Source organism: Stegodyphus dumicola, chromosome 8 (genome assembly GCF_044657685.1).
Source record: "Stegodyphus dumicola isolate Sdum_Otavi_A_Nest chromosome 8, ASM4465768v1".
In the NCBI taxonomy this organism is placed as follows: Eukaryota; Metazoa; Arthropoda; class Arachnida; order Araneae; family Eresidae; genus Stegodyphus; species Stegodyphus dumicola.
Genome location: NC_140775.1, coordinates 101,461,640 through 101,479,673, shown reverse-complemented (window position 1 = coordinate 101,479,673; position 18,034 = coordinate 101,461,640). Strand labels below are relative to the sequence as shown.

The 18,034-nt window shown below is 33.0% G+C and overlaps 1 protein-coding gene across 3 annotated transcripts in view; it reads right to left on the bottom strand.

The window, feature by feature from the left end:
• Positions 1-1,009: 1,009 nt before the first annotated feature.
• Positions 1,010-18,034, bottom strand: part of LOC118193957 (uncharacterized) — a 114,830-nt gene continuing 97,805 nt past the window's right edge. For all 3 annotated transcript variants that reach the window (XM_035365124.2, XM_035365126.2, XM_035365125.2), the window contains exons 6-8: positions 14,227-14,335; positions 9,563-9,701; positions 1,010-1,403 (exon numbers count right to left, since the gene is read on the bottom strand). In XM_035365124.2, the coding sequence (XP_035221015.1) occupies positions 1,233-1,403; positions 9,563-9,701; positions 14,227-14,335 (419 nt within the window). In that variant the 3' untranslated portion in view covers positions 1,010-1,232. The remainder of the gene's footprint in view (positions 1,404-9,562; positions 9,702-14,226; positions 14,336-18,034) is intronic.

Sequence of the window (18,034 nt, the reverse complement as noted above, 5' to 3'; positions counted from 1 at the left end):
TCATTGAAGTATTTAAAAGTTTTCATTTGATTTTAAAATTCCAGCTTTTGTTTCAATTTTTAGCCTTTTGAGCGATTACTGTCTCGTCAAGGTATTTTAGTTTCACCAATGAAGCCAAAATGACAGCCTATACATCACTACTGTAACGATCTTATTCAATGTTCGATGGTGTTCTAATGAAAGTGCTTGAAGTTTTTAATTACTTCTTATGAGTTAAATCTTCACTGAAGTTTTATAATTTCATTTTCATTTTAAATTCTGTGGATTATATGCTTTTTGGTAAAGGTAAAATTTTGATTTGAATTTTTCACTGAAGTATTTTATTTTCGGGTGAACTATTACAATTAAAATACATTGAAATGGTTCATCGGCTAATTCTGGATACAAAAAAGCAAAGATTTTGTGGAAGAGAGATTTCAATGTTCCTCCTCCTAACGAAGTGGCATTGAAGTTGATTGAATTCCTCTTCTGTTATGTTCATTTTTCTTTAAATTTTATTAATTTTTTTAATTGGGGTATTATTTGTTTGAAAAGTTTTGGTTTCACCATTTTTTAAATTCTTTATTGCATTTATAGGATTATTTGAAATTTATTAATTATGAATTTCAATTCTTGGTCTTTGTGAAAAATTAGTTCAAAATTTCTTACTTTATGTCTCTACTGATAATTTTTCAGCAGCTTAATGTGCGAAAATACTAGGCATGTTTATATTTTGTTTTAAAAGAAATTGTTTTGTAATTATTTATATATATATGGAGCAAAAAAGTTTAAGAATCCCTGGTGTATAACAATTAGATAAAAATAAATTTGGTGTGTTGTTATGTAATATATACATGATTCACATTAATGTTACACCTTAAAAATAGTATTTTTTGATATTGTTTAGCAATATAGTATTTTGCTTATGTATCTCTCTTACTCCATAATTATTGAATCACTTTCAAGATAGGTAAAGTTTCTTGAACACATTAAAGAAATATACACATTTGTTAAAGATTCCATCATTAGATGTTGTCAACATGCAATTTTTTAAATAATTAATCAACATTCATAACCTGCATTCATAAAAATCACAGTTATTTGCAAGTTCTCAGATACTTCTGGTTATTGATTAATCACGTCAATGTATTTTTAAGTTCTGTTGTGATTTGTTTTTCATGGGACCAGCCCACATCACTATGAAAGTGTCGTCTGTTTTATTGCAAGGTAGTTCATTCCACTTTGTGATGATCTTAACCAACTTCCTTTGATGCTTTAATCACAGAATTGTTTATGCCATTTGAAGGAGGAAGTTGAAGAGTATGTGGTAGAAGTTGACCAGCTGGTGCTGAAACTTGCCTCAACAATCTCTTTGCTGTCATACAGTTTTTTAATGCTTCTTTAAAGTTTGGAGGTGAGTTTACCTGAAAGAGAATAAGATAGAATTAATAACATTTTTTCTAAACAGTTTTTAAGAAATACTCAAAATATCTTAAAAAGCTGTAATTTTTTTCTTGTTCAATAAATAAATAAATGTAATTTTGTTGTGAGCAAATGTTTAAACTATTGTATTGTTTATACTAAAATTTAATGATGTATAAATAGAATTCTCATTAACAGACATTCACAGCATCAAGGCATTTGTCCATTATCAAAATATATACCATGAATAGGAACAGACTGATCTCCTCTTTCAAAGTCTTATTTACAAACTGCCTGTTAATGGAGATTTGATTATAATAACTGAAATACACGTATGGGGGGAATGCCCGTATATCTTTAGATTGCTTTACAAAAACATTGTTATAATTTTCATTACTACTCTGATTTGTTTAAAATGTAATTGATGGATGGTATGATTTGTTTAAAATATGCGCATGTTAAGAAATTGCTTGCAAAGTATTTTCAGAAGTTCTTTCAAATGGCCAGACACTTGCAACTCAATGCATTTGTGGGGAATGGCCAGTATCCATCAGTCATTAAGCTGTCTTATCACTGAAAGCACTGCATAGCAGGCATTACTAATGTTGACTGAATTACACCTGTGAGAAAGTGGAAATTTCAGTTTTGAAGGAGAACACCACAAGATGGATTTAAGGGACTTTCACTCCCTTTCTTCCTACTGCCAACTTCCCAGTTTTCCTCACTGAATCTCCTGCCTTTTAATTTTGAATTTTCAATAAGGAAAGCACTTTTAGTGATAAATGAATTTTATTATTTTATAATTTTTTGAATTAATGAAAGTTAAATTGTTTAAAATTTTCTCCCTCCTCTCCTAATGATCTTCAGCAAAATTTTTCTTATTAAATTTTTATTGTAGACATTTGTGGAATTTCATATGAAAATTTAACTAATATTTAATTAGTAAATATGTGTGTTTAATTGGTTTTTGATCAACCCGTGGCATACCTGCCAACTCTCGCATGTTTTTGGTATATCTTCTAGTTTTTAGTTTTTAGCCTTTATGAATGAAAGTGTTTTTCAGTAAGAAAATTAAATTATGCAAATAATATTTGCACAGTCTATTATTGAATTAATGAATCTTAAGTTGTCCAAATTTCATTCCCCAACCCCTAATGATCTTTAGCATAATTTTCCTTATTAAATTTTATTTGATGTATATTGTTTTAATATACTGTACAAGTAGAACTGTATATGAAGATTCAACCAAATTAGAAAATATTTTTATGTAATTTTGTTTTGATTAATATACGTATGGTTCATTACTAAGTTTATCTGTAATATAGTATGCACATTAATTTTTTTACCATGTTTAAAAGTATTTTGATTAATTTATCAATTTAATTTCTCAGGTTTTGAACGCAAGAACTTCTCTATTGTTCTTCTTTACAAAGTTGGCAGCTGTGCAAACTTCTCCAGAAAAACTTTTGGCTTGCCAGTATTTTTAAGTCCCTCTATAACACACATACACTGTATAATGAAATTTTCTACGGTATTCCACCCCGAACCCAACGATAGGGAAGCTAGAATAGCTAATCATTATACCTATCAGGGCGGCTGCAAAATGCAAACCAGTTCATTTCTAATGAATAAAGACATTTTGCAATGGCTGTTTCCCAAAATGTAAATTATAACTGAGCTTATAATTTGCAGTAGAAGTTTTATGATGCTTAACTTTTATCCCCATGAAATTTTTAATATTTAAATATTCAAAGCCCATTGAATATTTTGCTGTATGGGAAATATAAAGTCAGATTTTTTTCATTTTTTAAACTCTTAATACTCCCAAGGGTGATAATGAACTTTTTTGATACCTTATTGCGAGAAACGTTTTACTTGAAACTACATGTCCAGGATCGATATTTAAGAAAATAAAATCTGGTACTATTCGGTTTTGAGGGCCGTAAAAAATCGCCAAACTGTTATTGATGCCAATGCTGCCAAAAATAATTGCGGCGAGAAAAGAAGTATAACAGTAAATAACTATCTAAGATTGATGTTTTAATTTAGATGAAAGGTTAATTTCATATAATACTTTATTATTATTATAGTTTATATGAAAAAGGCTAAACATGACTGAATGGAAGCTTAAGAGTAAATAACTATTTCAGATCATTATTATAATTTATGTAAAAATTGCTAAACATAACTGAATGGATGCCTGCATCGCTATTTCGCTACCGACTTATCGCTAAAGCATCAAAAAAGGATTTAAAAATTAAACTAGTATTTCAATGTCGTCTTAAGAAATATAGAACTATATAAACTTACGCAATCTGAAACCAGTGCGTACGCTAGATTTGGCGCGCTGTTAGCAATTTTTTTACGGCCCTCAAAACAGAAGAGTACCTAAAATTTATATCTACATTATTTAATACCTTATTATATTTTCACATAACTGCCGTATAAAATCTATACTATTAAAATATATACGCGTCTCTCTGTCTTGTTTGTAGCATTACCTTCTCCGGAACGGTGAGGCGTTGATCTTCGAGAGAACTATCTCCCTCCCCCAGGTTCCAAACATTCGTGAGAAGTCATTTCGACCATTCTCATCTTCGATAAAAAGTCTGCTTTTTTTTCGAAAAGCGTTACCACTGCTCGTTTACAAATCGTATAGTTTCTTCATAAAAAATTTCTAAGTCTTACAAAATATGAAATAAAAATAACATTGCCAAACATTAAATATATTATTCCCGATTTCAAAAATTCGTGGGAAACCATTTCGACCATTATCATCTTCGAGCGACTTTAATCAGCCGAGATATTAAATTAAAAACTCTAAAACACGTTGCTTTTCTTACTCATTTTTCCGAGTGGCAACAGTCTTGGGCCCTGGAGATAAAAATTTGCTTTATTTCGAAAAATGTTGCCACTGTTCCCTTTAAGATCGTAGAATTTGTTGGTAAAAAATTTAAGTTTTACAAAATATAAGAAAATAGCATTGACAAGCTTGAAACATATTATTATACAAGGTCATATTCTGATGTTGAAGAAAGCACGCGATTGCACGCGACGTTATTGTATGTAGAAAATTTTTCGTTAATGTCAGCATTTTAAATAAATAGCTGCTGTTGCCAACTTTTTGAAGTGTCAAAAGTTTTTGTTTTCTGGTTTGGGAATAAAAAAAATTATTTACGAATTGGTTGTTGCTTGGAAAGAATGAACTTTATTTTTCAATGGCAGATTGTGAACAGTTACAGTTTTGTAACACAGGCCATTAATCTATACTAATGCCAGATGTGTTAGTCTCTTTATTATGGAGGCACCTCATAAGTGGGCCACCATTGCTTCCTATGAACGGATGGGCAGTTGCAACCATGCTTTCTACGGAGTTCGAACCCAGTCTCTTCGGTATCGCAGTCAGGCTCCCTAACCACTATACCGTCTGGGGGACGGAAAGAGTGAACTGATTTCATTCATACTGAAATGTTTTTATATGTTTTCTTTTCAGAGTGTATATGTAGAACTTATAATCTTTGCTTTGGCTGTAGCCCAGTCACCTGGCGGGCTGGCCCGCTAGTAGCATTTGACAACCAACGTAACACGTTTATTTCATTATTTAATGTTTACAGTCTATGTGGATTAATTTAGCATGTTACATAATGTTGTACTATTGAATCGAATCATTTATAATACTTTTTTACTTCCTTGTAAGAAGTAGAAAGGAAGTATTGTAATCGCGAAAAATTTCGGGTATCATATTTCAACGAAAATATCCATTGTGACGGCTATCGAGAGCAATTTAACGATGTTTTTACGCGACTTCTGCACGTAAGGGCTGAATAAAGGACTCTTCCCCCGAAAAAAAAAAAATATATATATATATATATATATATATATATATAAAGCTGATTTAAAATGAATTTTGAAGATAATTTTTCGTGGCATCTGTGCGTACGTACGTACGTATCTCGCATAACTTAAAAACGAGGGTGCTACTTTGGTAGACGGTTGCACGGATTTTTGGCGATTTACGTTGGCGCGATTTCTACAAACGTCAGCCATCTTGAAAAACGCTGTTTTTACGCATAGTAAAGTATTCGAAACTTAAAAAAAAAAAAAATAATAAATATCGTTAGAAATAATGGATTAATTTTTTTTTTTTTTTTTTTGAAAATGTCGTTTTTTAAGATGTAAATAAATACATTATTTACATCTTAAAAAACAAGTAAAGTGTAAATAAATACATTTACTATGAGTATAAAATACTAAAGTGAGGTTATTATTACTTTCATATAGCAAAGAAGAGAATAAAAACACCGCTATAAAAACATTGGGCCAACGTTTAATTAGATTAAAATATTACTGAAATTGAATATCGAATTAAAAACCATCATACCAACATTTAAAAGAATTAGAATATTATTAAATTTAAATACTTTAAAATACGTTATATAGAATATAATTAACATTAAAACATATGGACAATAATTATCTCAGCAATTTCTGAAAATAGTGTATTAATTTTTTTAACAAAAATTGAAGTATACAATTATAAAATAAAAGAAAAATATGTACTTACATTTTTTTGAGTGTTTAACCTGTTGTTTATTGATAAGTCCCACAATAAAAAATCAGAATCATAATTCAGATAATATCTTTGAAGACATCTTTGAAGGAATTCGAAGATATAAATTAAATTTTAAAACGGCGCGGAAATGCACAAATTGTCAGTAACCAATCAGGGAGCTGATTACAGCTCGTTAATGCACAAATATTCTATAACCAATCAGAGAGCTTATTATATCACGGCTAGAATTAAAATTATTTAAAAATTCATACATAATACAATCATTTTTTAAAAAAATGCAAAATTAAATTGTATTTTAATATTTAAGAGCCATAAATAATGTTTAAAACATTAGATTAAATTTATACATATTAAAACGAATTACTTTTAAAGTAAGGTGACGTCATTGATTACATCATCCACAACATAAAATTTCATAAAATATGATAAACAATAAAATTTTTATTTCAAATAAAAATGCAAAATTAAATTGATGTTTAATATTTAAAAGCCATAAATAATATTTTAAACACGGAATTTATGCACAATAAAACGCACTATTTTTTAAATAAAATGACAACAAAGTATCGGTTACCATAAATAACTTATCCAGCAATGGGTTTACCATAAGTTGTATTACTCGCCAAAGGAAAATCGCCAAAATCCGTGCAACCGTCTACCAAAGTAGCACCAAAACGAGTAGCCTCAAGAACGTTGAAATTTTGTATGTGGAACTGCTATAACATGTAGATGTGCACCTCGTATTTTGGTTTCAAAATAGGCCGCACCAAAAGTGTATTAATATATGTATATATATATATATATATCCACTCTGTTATTCGGCTCAGTAAGCTCAGTTTCTTTTTTCTTATATGTTTGTAAATTGTGCATTTTTTGCTTTAAAAATGATTGAATTATGTTGTTCTTATCTTCCGGTTAAGGTTTTTATGCCTTTAATAAATTTGCATGCAATATTTGTAAAATTATCAACAATTTAAAAGTTGTTTAAGTGCGGGCTAAGCCTAATTGTTTTTGGCATGGCGGCCATGTTTGTTTACATTTGAAACTTATCAAAAGAGTGGATTTGTTGCCAATCTAGAGAAAGTAAGTTTCGCAACAACAAAAATAATGCCCTTATTTATTACTGCGAATTAAACCATGCTTAATCCATTCTGGAATTTTATTCGAGGAAATAAATGTTTAAGATATACTTCGTAATTTTTAATATAGATATTTTGAGTTTTTATGTATTTTTGCCTTGTCGCGAAGTGAGAACTGAATTAATTTAATGAAAAATACTGTATCGTCCGTGAAAAAAAAAATTTTTTTAAATTTCTTTTATACATCGTTTTAGATTTATTATAGTATTTGAATAGAATATGTGGCAACGATTAGATAATTCTTCAGATGATATAAATTTTGTGCTTTCTGAGTTATAAAGTCTGTTGGAAAACTGCCAAGATTGTCCCTCTGCTAAAGCCCAACAAGCCTGCCACTGCTCCTGAGAATTACCGACCAATCAGTTTGCTAAGCTCAATTAGCAAAATCGTGGAAGCAGTTATTCTCCATAGACTAAACATCTTCCTGGATGAGCAGAAGATCCTCATACCCTATCAGTTTGGGTTCAGGCGTAAGCACTCGACAACGCATCAACTCTACAGAGTTGTTGAGTTAATAAGCAGTGGGATGCAACAACATCGTGTCACTGGTGGACTTTTCTTAGATGTCGCCAAGGCGTTCGATAGAGTATGGCTGGATGCCCTCATATACAAATTATACAACCTGGGACTCCCAGGCTACATCACAAACATAATTAAATCCTACCTAACCGGTAGACACTTTGTTGTTCATGTTTCTGGTTCATTATCCACAAACCGGCCTGTACGAGCTGGTGTTCCACAGGGATCCCTTCTGGGCCCTACCCTATTCAATATTTACGTGAACGACATCCCCACTACACACAACACAACACTAGCCATGTATGCAGACGACACAGCGATCCTTACGCAAAGTGCATTTGTTAGTTCAGCAATACAACAGCTACAACATCACATCCACTCGCTAAAGACTTGGCTGACCAAATGGAAAGTCAAAGTGAATGTCGACAAGACACATGCCATACTGTTTACTACTAAGAAGAATTTCCCAACTCACCTGCAAATGTATGGTGTGGACATTCCCTGGGTCAAGCAGGTTCCTTATTTCCTTATCTTGGGGTGATCCTCAGTAAATCTCTTACATGGAACCCGAACCCACACGTTACACATATTCTCAGGAAGTTTCGAGCTAGTAAAGCTTCACTCTTCCCCTTAATTGCTCGAAACAGTGTTCTATCTATTGATAATAAGTTGCTCATTTACAAAACCATGTTGCGTCCAATTCTTAGTTATGCATGCCTCGTCTGGGCATACTCGTGCAAAAGTTTGAGAAGGCAGTTACAAGCTGCCCAAAACGGGGTATTGCGTATGATATGTAATGCCCCCTGGTACATTCGGAATAGCCAAATTCGTAAAGAGTTAAGAATAGAGGATCTTTGTGATTTTTATTGCCGCCTATCTAGGGCATTTTATGATAAACAGGAACTTCTGGACAATCCTGTGGTTGTTAACTATTGTTATGATACTAGGGACCCCAATTTCAGTAAACGCCCAAGGGCGATCCTAAATGTTAGTAATATGTAATTTTGTATATGTGTTATGCAAATTGTTGCTCAGATTCTTTATTGTATATTGTTCTTTTTTCCTCCTGGTTGCATTTTGTTTTTACTAGTGGCACTAAGGCGTCGCACTTCGTATTTTGTTTCTCTTGTGTGTACATGTATTCTTCTGTGAAATAAGTGTTAAAAAATAGTTAATTATGTATGGATTAGTAATTAGGTACTTAAGGAAAAAAATATGTATTTATTTAATTATTTAGCACATTCAGTTATATTTCTCATAATTCGAAACTTTTTTCATGTTATTCGGTGAGGGGTAGGGCTATGCGCCCAGGCACCCTGGTGGTTAAGCACCGCAGTTCCATGTATGTATGTGTAAGTTATAAAGTGAATGAAATGTAACTCTGCTAAGTGAACTTAGCGCGAGAGTGTCACTATGGTAAAGAAACATATTAAATTTTAAAGAATTTATTTATTCTATTCTGGTTTATGCGCTATCAGCGAAGTAGGTTTAATTCTATCCAATAAGTTTAAATAAAATGCAAGAAGAAATGCGTGTAATTTAATATTCCGTGCAAGAAAGTCGTATGGTGTACGCATCAGATTTTTTTTTTTTTCTTCTGATATTAAACAAAATTTAAACTAAACATCTACTTTTAACTGCATATGGATGCATGCCTATTCAGATGCATCCATATGCAGTTAAAAGTAGATGCCTATTCAGGTGCATCCATACGCAGGAATGCACGTAAAATGATAATATTACTAAAATAAATGCATAATAAAATGATAATATTACTAAAATAAATGCACGTAAAATGATAATATTATTATGAATTTAATTATTTTCAAATGAGAACGTTTATGTATTATTGAGTGGAGAGTGAGTGTAGTTAAATACATATGGGCGCGTATATTCTGACACTGGCAAGCATACTAAATTTTTTACTTACATCATTTCCTGAGACTAAAGCATCATCATAAGAGGGAGGTTTGTCAGTTGTTAGATCTACTGATATGCGGCCCTGTGAATTTGAGTTCGTCTGTGTAATGGATCTTCTTTGTCCGTCCGAATTTTGCTCTCGACAGGACCTGTATAAAGACAAAAATAGAAGTGCAAGTTTCAGTTTGAGAAGAACAAAATAATAATGAAGCTAAACATTTTCAGGATTCAGTAGTTCAAATTAGGCACAGTAAGCGGCTGAGCGGTAAAAGTCGCTGAATACTGGTAGTTCAGTCCGTAGTTTAAATCTCGTTGAACAGGCTGGTTGCATGAGCATTTTCGTGTTTTTCCGAAATATGTAACTTAAATACCAGTTTGTTTCCCTTAAAAGTCCATCACAGGGCATCCCTCCCTTTTACGTATACTACTGTGTTCGTCGCCGTTATCACTAATTATAATAATAAAAGTAGTTCAAATTACAGTTGAGAAAAAATACGCGCATTGGCCACTCACTTAAAAGTATTTTTGTTGGCTTAGGTAAAATAACCGTTTCATTGAGTGATTTTTAAATATAGATATAATAATGTAATTGATTTTTTTTCTTTTTCTTTAATAATGTTTGTACATTAAAAGGTCACTCATAAAAAATAATTTTAGCTGTACCTTCTATAATCGGTTATTCATTTGGTTGTCCGTTCCATAAAACATTCTATTAATTCATGTTTTACATTAACTTTAAAAAATACAATTTAAACGTGGTCCTCTAGCAATCACTAGTATAACGAGTCAATTCTGGCATTTTCAATTGTTTATTTCAGTAGCAAAGATATTTTGTTAGAGTACAATACGAGAGATTTAAGTTTAGGATAGACACATCCGGAAAGCAGTGTTTCGACTCATCAAGCACTTCCCTTAGTAATTCGAAGTTCAACATTATAGAAAAAAGTAAAATATAAAACATTCTTTCATTATTTGTATTAATAGTCCAAATGTTTGTAAAAACTATCAGTTAAGATTTAAATTAATGAGACGTATATAAGTTATGTTTTTATATTTAAAACATTTAAATTATTAAGAAGTATGCTTATTATTTTAAAATTTTACAACTCATTAGGCATTTACTCTGAAAGATCAATTAAAAATTTTATATCGAACCGAGTAGAACTCTCAAAAGCTGGCCATTTGAATAGCCCCTTAAATGTCTAAAAAACTTAAAGTGTTGCGAAAAATCGAAAAATATCCCAATATAAAAAGATGCAGGTGTTTGTAACAAAAAATAGGCCATAAATTATTTATTCAAGCGAATTACGTATGCTGCAGAGCCGGCGGTAGGAATTTTGCTGCTCCGTGAGACATCTGCAGATCCTTCGTTGCTAGGTATTTCTCCAAGTTCCAAAAATTTTGCCGCCTTAAATTCTTACCGACCCCACCGATTCCTATGGCGCCGGCACTGCATTTAACATAAACATGCTTAATTTTCCTTAGTTTTTTGTTAAGATCTTTGATGCTAATGCATTCTTTATTACAGATTATTACAATAATCTCATAAAAAGGAGAAAATTCTAATTAAAAATTTAAGACACTCGTCAAACATTCATACATTTATTTGCTGTTTCCCTTAAAAGTATCTGCATGGAATAGTTCATTTTGCTATGTGATTGTGATTTCATAGATTTCTCTAATTCCAGTTCTACTGATTGCCCTCGTGCATGAAGCGTAAGTCGTAAATGATAAATGAATTTTCCAGCATTCTTTGAAGTCACTCATTCAAGTTTAAATTTATCATCGCTTCTTTCTTTTGATTCTTTCTTTTGTTGTTTTGATAAAATTACGAATCCTCCACTGTCGTTCTAGATTTAGTTATTATTATCAGTAACTTGAGAATTTTAAATTGTCTTCATAGTTCTTCAGGATTCGGATGCATTTCCAACTGTTTTTAGCATTTTTATAGACGAAATCATAAAACAATTTTCGTGTATGTGGTAAGAGGTTTTGCTTCGTCTTATTCACTTTCCGTCAATCATTTGCAATGAAACTCAGTGCATAAACTGAATATTGATTATAGGCAATGTATTTACTTCAAGTGCACATAAATTGTGCGTAACAAACTTCTTGCGATAAGGGTGTATTTAAGGGAAGGAATGATGACAGTGTGCCCACCATGGAAGCTGCGAAAGAACAAAGAATTTTAGACAAAGGCAGATTTTTTTAAAAGTGGCATCTGATCTAAAGATATTTTAAGGAAAGGCACCTGAATCTCGTTCAAATGAACTTTATTGCCCATTCATTGGGATCATTGTAAATAACTAGCTAATCTTTCGATCAATAGCATTTCATTTATACTCATTGTCAAAAATGTTCTCTTTAGCTGTTCGGGTTCCCAAAATGGACCAGTTGATAAAAAAACATTGTTGTAGCGATAATAGTTCGTCACATATTGAAATCTCCGTGAGATCGCTTACTCCGTGAGTAATTTCCTATTTTTTCCGTATATGACGTGAAATGCGAATAAAATTTTCTTAGAAATTTCTTCAAAAAGACTTTCTTTTCCTTAGGCAGGTAATCTTCCTCGTATTTTAAACAATTAACCTTACCTAACCTAAGATGCGTCAGCGCATACTGATTTCGTAACTTATATATTATCTCAACTACCTAAGTAGAAGCAGCCAAATTTTCCGTGTGTATCAAACAGTGCCATCCATGCTCATAGAGTCTTTCAGGCAAGTATAACGTCACCATTTGCATATGCGTTCTTCTTGTATCTCAAGTCCAATAGTTTTTTTATTTTTTTAACAAAGCTTAATATTTTCCCCCTTAAACTCAATTTTAAAATATGCGTGTGTGGAATTTTCCAGAAATGGGAGGGGTAAACAAAACGCACACACACACACAAAAAATAAATAAATAAATAAATAAATAAATAAATAAAATAAAATAAAATAAAAATAAAAAATATCCTGCTGGAAAATTTCTGTAGGAAAGCATTATTTTGCAGCAATATCTCTAAAAGGGATAATGATGAGAAGCGTTTAGTAGACAGGCAGCGCGCAGAGCCGAGTTTATGATATTCTCTGTCTTTTAAAGTGGAAACAGATGGCAGGGAAAGTAGCTAAAAATATTGCAGAAGGATTTCGGGAAAAATGTGATTTTGTTTAATGTATCATTTAATTCCTATTTAATAATTAAATTTTTTATTTTAAATTGATACAGTGTGCGTATTTTTGATATGTTGATAATGTTTGCCGACTTACGATGAATATGGATAGTTTGGGAAGTTTTTAAAAGGGTGAAAATCGCCAGCTTGCGCCAAATATGTAACTTTTACCTTTCATCTGTAAAAATCGCTAAATTACGCCAAGATGGTTACGTTAATACGTAAGTACCCTGATTTCTATGAAAATGTACGGGAATTCCAACCCCGGCGCAGACTCAAATGCAAAATATCTCAAAAAGCATATATACAGAACATTCATGATCATAACGCACATATTTAATTTTACCTAATAATTTTCTGCACTGTAGAATTATTGCAGCGCTCAACTTTCAATAAAACTGGAAGGAATATTGATCATTTTCATATGCAGCCTTCAAATGAAGCAGGTTTTCTCAAGGTGTGTTAATATGTACACCAAAGCAGAACACAAGAAACCGTCAAGAGATACATGACTAACAAATTTTCAAGAGAACCAAATGTGGTAAAAAGTTTTTGTAGCGATCAGTCGCCTCGAAATATGGGAAATTTTCAATTTTTATTTTTTAACTTTTAGTCGAGTTTATTCACCATTCGTATGTAATATGTACTTTAATTGTCTGCTAGACATACTTTAGTTCGCTGCCATCTGTACTTTTTTTAAATGGAAGAGATGATTTTCTAGAAGAATTTCGTAGAGGATGGGAGTTCATTAAATTTTTAGTCTTGATGAAGAGGTATAAAGGTCTAGGAACCACTAAATTACGGCACTGGAATATCCAAAAGACATTTTAAGGCATTAGTTTTCATTATCTGAATTTTTACTTCATTTGTTAAGTTCACTGCAGTTACAGTTTATATCTCTGCTCTCGCTCGAGAAATTTAATGTTTTGTTGTTAATATTTTTAGCCTCATTTTAGCATAATTTATAAACCCGGTAAGTTCGAATCATCATGACCGACCTTAATCATAATCGTCATAATAATTAAGATTATAAAGGGGGTTAAATTACTATTGCTAATCAAAATTTCGATACACTTATTAAAATAAAATAAATTGGCCCGAATGTATGAGATGATTTGCATTTTTTTAAGTTACTCAGGTGTGATAGGGGAAGAGATGATTTGCATTTTTTTAAGTTACTCAGGTGTGATAGGGGAAGAAAAAAAAAGGTTTTATGTTTAAGACGATAGTCACATATTAGCCCTCTACATGAAAGATAATTAAAGGCTATAAATATACCTTGCAATAAAACTTCACAAGTATGTTTTTTAACGTTACAGTTAAAGAATAAAGGATAGCATATCTTAGCACACTTTCCTTAGTACACGCATATTCCGGATCGCCAATTTCAAGACAAATCATTTGTATTCGTATCTGTACAAAAATCGTATCTATACATCTGTATCTGTACAAAAAAATCATCTGTATTTGGTGTAATACGAAAATGACTGCATAATATGTTTCTAGAATATCAGATTTACCTTTTTAGTGTGACCCACAATGACACCGCTACAATGAGGATGATGATGCAAGTAACGGCAATAAGACCGACTCTGTACATTTCTTGACTTCTGTTATATGTGATTTCGCCTGCAAAGAAGGAAAAAGCGAACAAATTAATCTTGGTAGTAAAAACAAAAATTGAAAAGTCTGATGTGGACACCACATGACTTCCTTGTACGGCCCATTAAATTATACTCATTTTTTGCTGCACTTCATTTAAACTTTATTTCCTCGAATTTCATTAGAGATATATTTCTCATTCAGTTACTTCAGTTCTCACTTCATGGCAAGGCAAAAATACATAAAAATCCAAAAACATCTTCATTAAAAATTGTAAAATAGAGAAAAATATAAAAAAACCAAATGCATTTAAAAAAAAAAAAAAAGACAATTTGTACAATTAAAATCAGAATTTCTACACAAAAACAAGCAATTCAACCACCGGGGAAGAAGACAGAGTTTTCTGTGCACAAAACTGAAAGTTTACTTTTGGTCTCACTCCACAAAAAGACACTGAAGTTGGTGCAGAAACTGACTTAATTCACAATTCTACCAAGAGTTTCAAATGTAAACAAATGGCGACTTCTTTAGTCTTAGCAGTACTTGAACAACTTTTAAATTGTTGATAATTCTGCAACTGTTGCATGTAGATTAACTAAAGGCATAAAAACCTTAACCGCAACATAAATAATTCAATTACTTTTAAAGCAAAAATTGCACAATTTACCAATAGAATAAAAAACTGAGCTTACCGAGCCGGGTAACAGAGTGAACATATACACTGACTACCAATAAGTATTTGGACACCTGTGATAGAAAAGAAAAACTAACTTTATTCAAAATCAATAGTTGGTAGAGCCTCCACGAGAGGTAATTACAGCATGGAACCTCCGGGGCATACTTTTCACAAGTCTTTGTATGACAGCTAGGGGTATTTTCTTCCAATCGGCTTGGAGAAGACTTGAAGTTCCTTCACCGATTTTTGCACGGGTACTGCACCCCTGAGTTCGGCGATGCAACTCGTCCCAGAGGTTCTCGATAGGGTTCAGGTCTGGACTCTGGTCAGGCCAGTCCATTCGATGAACTCCATTGGCACCATACCAAGCCTTGGTTAAAGTCGAAACATGACAACTGGCATTGTCGTCCTGAAAGTAACAGGGGTCCAACCCGTAAAACTGCCACAACGCAGGAAGAACATTGTAATCCAAAATAGTTCAAAAGGCATCGGAGTTGAGCTTACCATGAATGGGGACCAAGGGTCCTAGCCCATACCAAGAGAAACACCCCCAGACCATAATTCCACTTCCACCTCCGCCGAACTTGACTGTTGGCACAATGCATTCTGACAGGAGACGTTCTCCAGGTAGACGCCAGACCCAGACCCTGCCATCCGAACGGTAAAGGGTGAACCTTCATTCGTCACTCCAAAGAACCCGTTTCCACTGATCTACGGTCCAATTTCGATGTGCTTTGCACAACATTAACCGAGCAGCGCGGTTGGACTTTATGATCGAAGGCTTATGGGCAGCAGCACGACCGTGAAAACCAAGCAGATGTGCTTCCTTACGGATGGTATTCATTGAAACAACACTCCCGGATGCCTGTTGAAACTCCTCACGGATGAGGGCCATCGGTTGGGTGCGGTTCTTCCGAATTTCTCTGGACAGCACTCGTCGGTCTCTATCTCCCAGTTTCGTTGGTCTGCCGACTCGGGGCACATTACGACAATCACCGCTCACCTTCCACTTCTTAATCACATAGGACACTGTCGATTTTGGGTACTTCAGATAGCTAGATATGTCCCTTAAGGATCGGCCACATTTGTGATACCCGATAATTATACCTTTCTCGAAATCAGAGAGCTCCGAACTGCGAGGCATCTTGCATGCGACCAAAGCCGATGCTGTTTCCTGGAGTCCGTGACGTACCTTAGGACCGCAGATATCGTCATTTGCATAGGTGTCCAAATACTTATTGGTAGTCAGTGTATATATATATAGGTATATACACACTTTTAGTGCGGCCGATTGCAATTAAAAAGGGAGGTTACTACCACGTGTTACTATAGTTAACTACATATTATAGTAGTCCTATACACAAAAGATGTTTCGCCAGGGTATTTGTAAAGGAATATAGATATTTCACCGTACTATGAATTTGCTGGGAATATGATTTCAATAGGATAAAGGCTAAGAAAACTAGATTAGAATTCATTCAGGGGCCAGCCAACTTTTTTTTTAATGAACTGACATGTCCGATGTGATGAATGGTTTGTTCTTCCTGAGATTATTCAGTTTATGGCAATAAAACTAATATTTCAAAGATTTAAGGTAAAACGCTTACCTTTCAACCCCCCCCCATCCCCGATAAGGATTCGAAAGAGTGAGACGTTGAATGAGTGAATGATCCCCAAATATCCGAGTTTCCGAATCTTTTTCAAGATTCGTTGAATGGAATGCAAGGATTCGAATGTCCTATACCGATTTTTTATAACTATTTATGAAATGATAGATTCATTTCAGATGACCCTTTGCTGAGTGCAGGCATAAATATAGCAGTTATCATCCAATATATACAGAATGATCCAAGTCAAATGTTCATGTTGGGATGGCATTTGTAATTGGAGATCACGTAGAGGGCAGAAGTTTGCATCACGCTTTCTCAGTCTTAACATCTGAACTAACTTCAATATATTATGATCTTTTGTTCATTTCAGAGCTCTGCCACAAAACGTTCATAGTTTATACAGACTCGTATAGTGCGCTGAAAGCGTTAGAAGCTTTTCCCATTAATCAGAATCCCGGAATAGTGGATGTTCTGAAGATAAACATAAGCTTAAGGCTTCGGGGATATAAAATCCTTTACTGCTGGGTTCCCGGGCATGCCTGAAAAAGGGAAATGAGCTGGCAGATATCTCAGCGAAATCTGCTGTTGAACTGTCTAGTCGCCTAATCCCTTTTAGAGATATCTGTTGTATCATCAAAGAGAAGATTCGAAAAAAATGGTAGCAACTTTGGGACGTTTAGCTTCATAACAAGCTGAGAAGTGTAAAACCTAGAATTGAGCATTGGGAATTTGCTAAAAGTAGTAGGGAGGAATTTCTTTTGACTCGACTCAGAATTAGTCATACTAGAGTGACACAAACTACCTTTTGAAGGCTGAGAATGAGCCTATTTGTTTAAATTGTAATGTTTGTCTATCAATCATATTTTAATTGAGTGTCCATATTTTAATAGTCTTCGTCAGAAATATTTTAATAGCTGTGACTTACCTCTCGACCGTTTAATCGGAAGACAGGCCAATTGTAATTTATTTTATTATTTAAAAGAAACTCACTTTTATAACCTAATCTAATTTGATTTGAAGATTGTGCATTGTATTTAATGTTTACCACTTGTGTGCTTTTTATCTTGTTTTTATGTCACTTCATCCTCTAGATTTGATACATGTGTCCACCTTCTTATTTTATTTACTAATAATTTGTTTTAAATTCATCAAATTAGATCACATTACTTCACGTTTGGCGCATTATAATCATCTTTGATTTTGCGCCAATAATCTCACTCATCCCATCCCATCCCATTTCAGATGACCAAACTCACTCTGTTTTTATGAAATAATATTTTTGAAATGACCCCCATCGACACATTAATCATCAAAATTTGTATCCAATGTATTATTTGCAATAACTTTCAAAGCTGAAATACAAAAGGACACATATTATTATTATCATTATAATTATTACTAAATTAATCACCATTATAAAATGACACTTCCAGCACTTAC